General features: G+C 42.2%; 1 protein-coding gene across 1 annotated transcript; it reads left to right on the forward strand.

Annotated features, from left to right (window-relative positions):
* Positions 1 to 2,394, forward strand: LOC125555490 (plant cysteine oxidase 2-like). The gene is made up of 5 exons (XM_048718426.1): positions 1 to 316; positions 474 to 595; positions 697 to 856; positions 972 to 1,178; positions 1,983 to 2,394. The coding sequence occupies exons 1-5, from the start codon at positions 94 to 96 to the stop codon at positions 2,096 to 2,098; spliced, it is 828 nt and encodes a 275-aa protein (XP_048574383.1). The 5' UTR covers positions 1 to 93; the 3' UTR covers positions 2,099 to 2,394.
* The last annotated feature ends 7,908 nt before the right edge of the window (positions 2,395 to 10,302 follow it).

Consider the following 10,302-nt stretch of genomic DNA (forward strand, 5'->3'; position numbering starts at 1 on the left):
GCTCACCCTTGCTTCCCCCACCACCACCACCTTTCCCTCACCTCTTTCTTGCTTCCTACCTTCCGAGGCGTGCACTGCTGGTGATACCGACCGATGGGCGCGGGTGCAGCGGGGCTGGACGTGGCGGGGGCCGTGCCCGCCAAGCGGAGGCGGGCGCTGGCGGCCAAGACCAGAGGGGGCAGGCCGCGGCAAGCGAGGAGGCGCGCGCAGCGGCCGACGGCGCTGCAGCGGCTCTTCCGGGCCTGCCGCGCCGTCTTCAAGGGCCCCGGCACCGTGCCCGCGCCCCCCAAGGTCGCCCTGCTCCGGGCCATGCTCGGTACGCACCCCTCGCTCCTCCTGTCCTCCATGTTCCGCGCGCTCAAATGCGGCGGGTCCGCAAACTGACTGACCGACTCAAGATGATGAATGAGTGTTGTGCTCCGGGTTGACTGAATTCTGGTTATCTATCTTTTTGTCTGGCTATCTATCTGCAGACAGAATGAGGCTTGAGGACGTTGGCCTGAGCCCACACAGGTTCATCAGGACTAGGGATAATGCGGCCCAAGGGAACCTAACCATCACACAGCGTATCATATACAAATCTAATAATTTTTCGGTAAGCCGAAAATATTAACATGTCTGATCTGAACTTTGTAGTGCACGCTAGCTGGAGTTTACGTAAGAACGAATCGCTAGTAAGCTGCTCTTGCTTGGCAGATGGTCATCTTCCACCTGCCGCAGAATGCGGTGATCCCTCTACACAATCACCCCGGGATGACGGTGTTCAGCAAGCCGCTCATCGGGTCCATGCATGTAAAGTCGTATGACTGGGCTGATCCTGATTATCCAGCCGCTTTATCGCCCGACGATCAACAACGTGAGCTTCCGAGCAATTCTACCCAGTACAATTTCCCTGCTAATTTGCCAGTATCTAATAGCATGCATATATAGCAAATGCGCTATAACGTTGGGGCTTGATGAATTGCTTGCAGTGAGATTGGCAGAGCTGGTTGTGGACGATGTTTTCACGGCGCCCTGCGACACGTCTGTCCTCTACCCGACGGCGGGAGGCAACATGCACCAGTTCACGGCCATCGCGCCGTGCGCCATCCTCGACATCCTTGGCCCCCCTTACTCCATAGAGGAGGACCGAGATTGCACGTACTACGCGGATGTTCCCTACTCCTCCCAGCATCCCAGTAAGCTTTTGGCTATATTGATCTGAGAAGTCTAATCCAGATAATTAACATGATGTTCATGCATTGACTTGCTACTAGCTACTCCCTCCGTTCCTAAATATAAGTCTTTTTAGAGATTACACTATAGACTACATACGGAGCAAAATGAATGAATCTAAACTCTAAACTATGTCTATATACATCCATATGTAGTTTGTAGTGGAATCTTTAAAAAGACTTATATTTAGGAACGGAGGGAGTAGTTCTGAATGAAATGTCCTTTATGAAAAAAAAACTAGTAGTTCTGTATAAGCATGCATGCAACTGGAAATGCATGACCTCATATTATTTTTGCACTCCCCCACAAAAAATATATATTATTTTGCCTTGTGAGCAGCCCACTGAATGTGGAAAGAGGCCTGTTAGTTAAGTAACAACCTGCAGCCTATAGGCATCTATCCTTGTTTATGGTACACGCTCCATTTGCATCCTATGGACATGAATACATGATTAATTCTCTTTATTAATAGGGTTAACACACGGTTTTAGGCCCCCGCGGGTTTTAGAAGCGCAGAATGTCGAAACCACTTGTACATAAACCATGTTCTGAATGACACTAGCCGTCCATGCTGTAGAACAGTATTAAAGTAACGTAGCTAGCTTCACCCCCAAAGATAGATATTTAGGGCTCCTTTGAGGCTTGAACATTGGTCGGTAATCATCGTGATGACCGATGATGCTTCTGCTAATTTAATATGTTTACAGCTAGCTCGTCACACTGGTGTAACCCAAGGCTAACTGATTTGTCTCCTCTTCTGCTGACAGTGACCGACAATGAGCAAGAAGGCCCGCGCCTCGCGTGGCTGAAAGAGGTTGAGATGCCGGGGGATCTGGAGATGTGCACCGTCCTGTACACCGGCCCGCCAATCTCCGACAGGTGATTAGGCCCTTTTCGGCGCCGTTCTTTCCAGCACTTCACGACGGATGATGAACAACTCAAACAACTCAAAAAAGATGATGTTAGAATCGTTTGCCGTGTGAATATAGCAGCAAAGCTAGCTAGTTCAACCGTGAGAATAGGTTTCAGTTTGTGCATGATGTCTCAGTCAGTGGTGGCAATTTATCATGTAAGAGTGCTTACCTGCTTTTGCAGCACCTGTGTGTGTGGACCTTGTCCAGATCTTTTGTTGATCTTTGTCAATGCGCGCATAGATTATCCATAGATAATTTTTTGGTCTGCAGGCGCCCGTATAAGCACCCAACAATGGAGATGTCCTATATTACACCCAGGTATACTAGTAGAACGTCGTGCGTCGCTACGGGCCGGGCTACAATGCATATACTTGAGGAAACATCTCTGGTCTATTACACCAACTGCTTTTCTTTATATGTACTTTGTGTTATATTGGTTGTTGGTATATCATGGAGAAAAAAATGAGCTACAAAATAAAATTCACTAATTATTATTATACATGCATGACCTTGTTATCAAGAATGATTGCTTACATAATTTTTGAAACGCGTATTGCCACACATATCTAGTAAAAATATATTTATATTAACAAAAGTCTAATAGTTTGTACAATTCGTGAATGTATATATGTGGTTAATATGTAGTCGTGAAAGAAAGAAAAAAGGTCTATGGGAAGTCATTTACTAATGACATCACATAACTGATCTTTTGATTTCTTTGGGATAAAATGCAAGTTCTAACAATGCAAATCAATAATACATGCATAGTCTCCTGTTGTGAATATCTTCTGCGATACGCTCTAGAACCTAGATAGTTGTCGCCTGTCGAAATCAATGGACATCATCTTCCTCGACTATGAGGCTGCCCTTCTTATGACTAACCTACAGAAGTTGGAATTAATGAACGAAAGCATCATGCAATTGAAGCTTGATAATCACAAAATGCATGACTACTTGGTAGCAGAGGCTAGATTGCTACGGATTAAAACATATCAAGCATAGCAAATGCTTTTTAACTAATAATCACTCTGTCGTCCTCCATAACCTATACTGACATGGTACACCTGGACAATAACATACTTATTTTCTAAATTGCACCTAAAAAGAAATCATCAACTATAAGCAAAAGAATGACGGACCAAGCATTACAGATTAGGCAGATCATGTGACCTTCATTAGATGCATGCTAGTACTAATCAAAAGTTATGTGTGCCTTAGGACCTACTATAGGAGCGGCCCTGTGGGTGCTGGCTGGTTGGTGGCCGACATCTTATCATGGGATCATAGCATTCTTCTCTTGAGTTTATCATTTTTGTTTCCATTTTATTTCTTTTCCTTGTACAACTGACGTGCTCTCTCATCCCTTCCTCTATCAATGAAAATGCAGCTCTCCTGCGTATATTCTATGGTGCATTCATGTGTGTGCTTTTAAACTTGATACAGGAACTTAAATCCTAAGGTTGAATAGATGATATATAATACAAAGATAGAGACATGTACGACCTCAGCTTAGCTCCCTAAATCAGTTGCTTTTCTAGTTAATCATACCAGATGAAGTAACTTTGGAACATCTATATAAAGCTACATGTGATATGTAAACATGTCAACACGGTCAAACAAAAACCGAGTGGCAAAAATGAAGTAATATTTATTTTTCATTACCTTGTGACGTCAACAGCCTCATTGTTTAGAAATGGTATTCCTTCCAAACACGATCAATAGAGAATGGATCATACTGTTACACAAGAAATAGTTCTAATACCATAATTGAGCTATTGATCAATTTTATACCAACATTTCAGTTTATCAGTAGCTTTTGGTGGAACATGTTGCAGACAACATGAATCCGTATGAATGTTGATTGAGTTAGGAAGTGAAGGAAATATGCCCTAGAGGCAATAATAAGTTGTTATTTATATTTCCTTATATCATGATAAATGTTTATTATTCATGCTAGAATTGTATTAACCGGAAACTTAGTACATGTGTGAATACATAGACAAACAGAGTGTCCCTAGTATGCCTATACTTGATTAGCTCGTTAATCAAAGATGGTTAAATTTCCTAGCCATGGACATGTGTTGTCATTTGATGAACGGGATCACATCATTAGAGAATGATGTGATGGACTAGACCCATCCGTTAGCTTAGCACTATGATCGTTTAATTTATTGCTATTGCTTTATTCATGACTTATACATGTTCCTATGACTATGAGATTATGCAACTCCCGAATACCGGAGGAACACTTAGTTTACTATCAAACGTCACAACGTAACTGGGTGATTATAAAGATGCTCTATAGGTGTCTCCGATGGTGTTTGTTGAGTTGGCATAGATCGAGATTAGAATTTGTCACTTCGATTGTCGGAGAGGTATCTTTGGGCCCTCTCGGTAATGCACATCACTATGAGCCTTGCAAGCAATGTGACTAATGAGTTAGTTACGGGATGATGCATTACGGAATAAGTAAAGAGACATGCCAGTGACGAGATTGAACTAGGTATGATGATACCGACGATCGAATCTCGGGCAAGTAACATACCGATGACAAAGGGAACAACGTAGGTTGTTATGCGGTTTGACCAATAAAGATCTACGTAGAATATGTAGGAACCAATATGGGTATCCAGGTTCCTCTATTGGTTATTGACCGGAGATATGTCTCGGTCATGTCTATTGTTGGGGAACGTAGTAATTTCAAAAAATTTCCTACGCACACACAGGATCATGGTGATGCATAGCAACGAGAGGGAAGAGTATCGTCCACGTACCCTCGTAGACCGAAAGCGGAAGCGTTAGCACAACGCGGTTGATGTAGTCGTACGTCTTCACGATCCGACCGATCCAAGTACCGAACGTATGGCACCTCCGAGTTCAGCACACGTTTAGCTCGATGACGTCCCACGAACTACGATCCAGTAGAGTTTCACGGGAGAGTTTCGTCAGCACGACAGCATGGTGACGGTGAGGATGTTGCTACCGACGCAGAGCTTCGCCTAAGCACTGCTACGATATGACCGAGGTGGAATATGGTGGAGGGGGGCACCACACACGGCTAAGAGATCAAGAGATCAATTGTTGTGTCTAGAGGTGCCCCCTGCCCCCGTATATAAAGGACCAGGGGGGAGGAGGCGGCCGGCCAGGGGAGGGCGCGCCAGGGAGGAGTCCTACTCCCATCGGGAGTAGGACTCACTCTTTTCCTAGTTGGAGTAGGAGGGGGTAAGGAAGGGAAGGAGAGAGAGGAAGGAAAGGGGGTGCCGCCCCGCCTCCTTGTCCAATTCGGACTAGATGGGGAGGGGGCACGCGGCCTGCCCTAGCCGCCGCTCCTCTTCTCCACTAAGGCCCATCTTGGCCCATTAAACTCCCCGAGGGGTTCCGGTAACCCCCCGGTGTACTCCGGTATATGTCCGAAACTCCCCGAAACCATTCCGGTGTTCGAACATAGTCGTCCAATATATCGATCTTTATGTCTCGACCATTTCGAGACTTCTCATCATGTACATGATCATATTCGGGACTCCGAACTACCTTCGGTACATCAAAACACAAAAACTCATAATACAATCGTCACCGAAACTTTAAGCATGCGGAGCCTACGGGTTCGAGAACTATGTAGACATGACCAAGACATGTCTCTGGTCAATAACCAATAGCGGAACCTGGATGCTCATATTGGCTCCTACATATTCTACGAAGATCTTTATCGGTCAAACCGCATAACAACATATGTTGTTCCCTTTGTCATCGGTATGTTACTTGCCCGAGATTCGATCGTCGGTATCTCAATACCTAGTTCAATCTCGTTACCAGCAAGTCTCTTTACTTGTTCCGTAATACATCATCTCGCAACTAACTCATTAGTTACAATGCTTGCAAGGCTTATAGTGATGTGCATTACCGAGTGGGCCCAGAGATACCTCTCCGGCAATCGGAGTGACAAATCCTAATCTCGAAATACGCCAACCCAACAAGTACCTTCGGAGACACCTTTAGAGCACCTTTATAATCACCCAGTTACGTTGTGACGTTTGGTAGCACACAAAGTGTTCCTCCGGTAAACGGGAGTTGCATAATCTCATAGTCATAGGAACATGTATAAGTCATGAAGAAAGCAATAGCAACATACTAAACGATCAAGTGTTAAGCTAACAGAATGGGTCAAGTCAATCACATCATTCTCCTAATGATGTGATCCCATTAATCAAATGGCAACTCATGTCTATGGCTAGTATCTTTGATTAACGAGCTAGTCAAGTAGAGGCATACTAGTGACACTTTGTTTGTCTATGTATTCACACATGTATAATGTTTCCGTTTAATACAATTCTAGCATGAATAATAAACATTTATCATGATATAAGGAAAAAAATAATAACTTTATTATTGCCTCTAGGGCATATTTCCTTCAGTCTCCCACTTGCACTAGAGTCAATAATCTGGTTCACATCTTTATGTGATTAGTTCACATCTCCATGTGACTAATACTCAAAAGGTTTACTAGAGTCAATAATCTAGTTCACATCGCTATGTGATTAACACCCAAAGAGTGATCTTGTTTTGCTTGTGAGAGAAGTTTAGTCTACGGGTCTGCAACATTCAGATCCGTATGTATTTCGCAAATTTCTATGTCTACAATACTCTGCACGAAGCTACTCTAGCTAATTGCTCCCACTTTCAATATGTATCCAGATTGAGACTTAGAGTCATCTGGGTCAGTGTCAAAACTTGCATCGACGTAACCTCTTACGATGAACCTTTTGGCACCTCCATAATCGAGAAACATATCCTTATTCCACTAAGGATAATTTTGACCGCTGTCGAGTGATCTACTCGTAGATCACTATTGTACTCCCTTGCCAAACTCAATGTAGGGTATACAATAGATCTGATACACAGCATAGCATACTTTATAGAACCTATGACTGAGGCATAGGGAATGACTTTTCATTCTCTTTCTATTTTCTGCAGTGGTCTGGTTTTTGAGTCTTACTCAATTTCACACCTTGTAACACAGGCAAGAATTCTTTCTTTGACTGTTCCATTTTGAACTACTTCAAAATCTTGTCAAGGTATGTACTCATTGAAATTTTTTATCAAGTGTCTTGATCTATCTCTATAGATCTTGCAGCTCAATATGTAAGAAGCTTCACAGAGATCTTTCATTGAAAAACTCTTATTCAAGTATCCTTTTATGCTATCCAGAAATCCTATATCATTTCCAATCAACAATATGTCATCCACATATAATATTAGAAATGATATAGAGATCCCACTCACTTTCTTGTAAATACAGGCTTCTCCAAAAGTCTGTATAAAACCATATGCTTCGATCACACTATCAAAACGTTTATTCCAACTCCGAGAAGCTTGCACCAGTCCATAAATAGATCGCTGGAGCTTGCACACTTTGTTAGCACCCTTTGGATTGATAAAACCTTTAGGTTGCATCATATACAACTCTTCTTACAAAAATCCATTCAGGAATGCAGTCTTTACATCCATTTGCCAAATTTCATAATCATAAAATGCGGCAATTGCTAACATGATTCGGACAGACTTTAAGCATAGATACGAGTGAGAAACTCTCATCGTAGTCAACACCTTGAACTTGTCGAAAACCTTTTGCGACAATTCTAGCTTTGTAGATAGTAACACTACTATCAACGTCCGTCTTCCTCTTGAAGATCCATCTATGGCTTGCCGATCATCGGGCAAGTCAACCAAAGTCCACACTTTGTTCTCATACATGGATCCTATCTCAGATTTCATGGCCTCAAGCCATTTCACGGAATCTGGGCTCATCATCGCTTCCTCATAGTTCGTAGGTTCGTCATGGTCAATTAACATGACTTCCAGAACAGGATTAACGTACCACTCTGGTGCGGATCTCACTCTAGTTAACCTATGAGGCTCGATAGTAACTTGATCTAAAGTTACATGATCATCATCATTAGCTTCCTCACTAACTGGTGTAGGAGTCACAAGAAAAGATTTCTTGTGATGAACTACTTTCCAATAAGGGAGCAGGTATAGTTACCTCATCAAGTTCTACTTTCCTCCCACACACTTCTTTCGAGAGAAACTCCTTCTCTAGAAAGGATCCATTCTTAGCAACGAATGTCTTGCCTTCGGATCCGTGATAGAAGGTGTACCCAACTGTCTCCTTTGGGTATCCTATTAATACACATTTCTCCGATTTGGGTTTGAGCTTATCAGGATGAAACTTTTTCACATAAGCATCGCAACCCCAAACTTTAAGAAACGACAACTTTGGTTTCTTGCCAAACCACAGTTCATATGGCGCCGTCTCAATGGATTTAGATGGTACCCTATTTAACATGAATGAAGCTGTCTCTAATGCATAACCCCAAAATGATAGTGGTAAATCGGTAAGAGACATCATAGATTGCACTATATCAAATAAAGTACAGTTATGACGTTCGGACACACCATTACGCTATGGTGTTCCAGGTAGCATGAGTTTGTGAAACTATTCCACATTGTTTTAATTGAAGGCCAAACTCATAACTCAAATATTCGCCTCTGCGATCAGATCGTAGAAACTTTATTTTCTTGTTACGATGATTTTCCACTTCACTCTGAAATTCTATGAACTTTTCGAATGTTTCAGTCTTATGTTTCTTCAAGTAGATATACCCATATCTGCTGAAATCATCTGTGAAGGTCAGAAAAATAATGATACCCGTCGCGAGCCTCAACACTCATCGGACTGCATACATCAGTATGTATTATTTCCAACAAGTCCGTTGCTCGCTCCATTGTTCTGGAGAACGGAGTCTTAGTCATCTTACCCATGAGGCATGGTTCGCAAGCATCAACTGATTCATAATCAAGTGATTCCAAAAGCCCATCAGCATGGATTTTCTTCATGCGCTTTACACCGATATTACCTAAACGGCAGTGCCACAAATAAGTTGCACTATCATTATCAACTTTGCATCTTTTGGCATCAATATTATGAATATGTGTATCACTATGATCGAGATCGAACAAACTATTTTCATTGGGTGTATGACCATTGAAGGTTTTATTCATGTAAACAGAACAACAATTATTCCCTGATTTTAAATGAATAACCGTATTGCAATAAACATGATCAAATCATATTCATGCTCAACGCAAACGCCAAATATCATTTATTTAGGTTTAACACTAATCCCGAAAGTATTGGGAGTGTGCGATGATGATCATATCAATCTTGGAACCACACATTGTCACTTCACCCTCAACTAGTCTCTATTTATTCTGTAACTCCTCTTTTGAGTTACTAATTTTTAGCAACCAAACAAGTATCAAATACCCAGGGGCTACTATAAATACTAGTAAGGTACACATCAATAACCTGTATATCAAATATACCCTTGTTCACTTTGCCATCCTTCTTATCCACCAAATATTCAGGGCATTTCCGCTTCCAGTGACCAGTCCATTTGCAGTAGAAGCACATAGTCTCAGGCTTAGGTCCAGACTTGGGCTTCTTCACTTGAGCAGCAACTTACTTGCCGTTCTTCTTGAAGTTCCCTTTCTTTCCCTTTGCCCTTTTCTTGAAACTAGTGGTCTTGTTAATCATCAACACTTGATGCTCTTTCTTGATTTCTACCTTCATCGATTTCATCATCATGAAAAGCTCGAGAAATCGTTTTCGTCATCCCTTGCATACTATAGTTCATCAGAAAGTTCTACTAACTTGGTGATGGTGATTGGATAATTCTGTCAATCACTGTTTTATCTGGAAGATTAACTCCCACTTGATTCAAGCGATTGTAGTACCCAGACAATCTGAGCACATGCTCACTGCTTGAGCTATTCTCCTCCATCTTTTTGCTATAGAACTTGTTGGAGACTTCATATCTCTCAACTCGGGTATTTTCTTGAAATATTAACTTCAACTCCTGGAACATCTCATATGATCCATGACGTTCAAAACATCTTTGAAGTCCCGATTCTAAGCTGTTAAGCATGGTGCACTAAACTATCAATTACTCATCATATTGAGCTAGCCAAACGTTCATAACGTCTGCATCTTCTCCTGCAATAGGTCTGTCACCTAGCGGTGCATCAAGGACATAATTCTTCTGTGCAGCAATGAGGATAATCCTCAGATCACGGATCCAATCCGCATCATTGCTACTAACATCTTTCAACTTAG

Source organism: Triticum urartu, chromosome 5 (genome assembly GCF_003073215.2).
Source record: "Triticum urartu cultivar G1812 chromosome 5, Tu2.1, whole genome shotgun sequence".
Lineage (NCBI taxonomy): Eukaryota > Viridiplantae > Streptophyta > Magnoliopsida > Poales > Poaceae > Triticum > Triticum urartu.

Bases quoted from the DNA above. Each gene is read 5' to 3' on its own strand.
- LOC125555490 (XM_048718426.1), top strand. From the start codon at position 94: ATGGGCGCGGGTGCAGCGGGGCTGGACGTGGCGGGGGCCGTGCCCGCC. The intron at 317-473 runs GTACGCACCCCT...ATCTATCTGCAG, and splicing joins CCTGCTCCGGGCCATGCTCG to ACAGAATGAGGCTTGAGGAC. The intron at 1,179-1,982 runs GTAAGCTTTTGG...TTCTGCTGACAG, and splicing joins CTACTCCTCCCAGCATCCCA to TGACCGACAATGAGCAAGAA.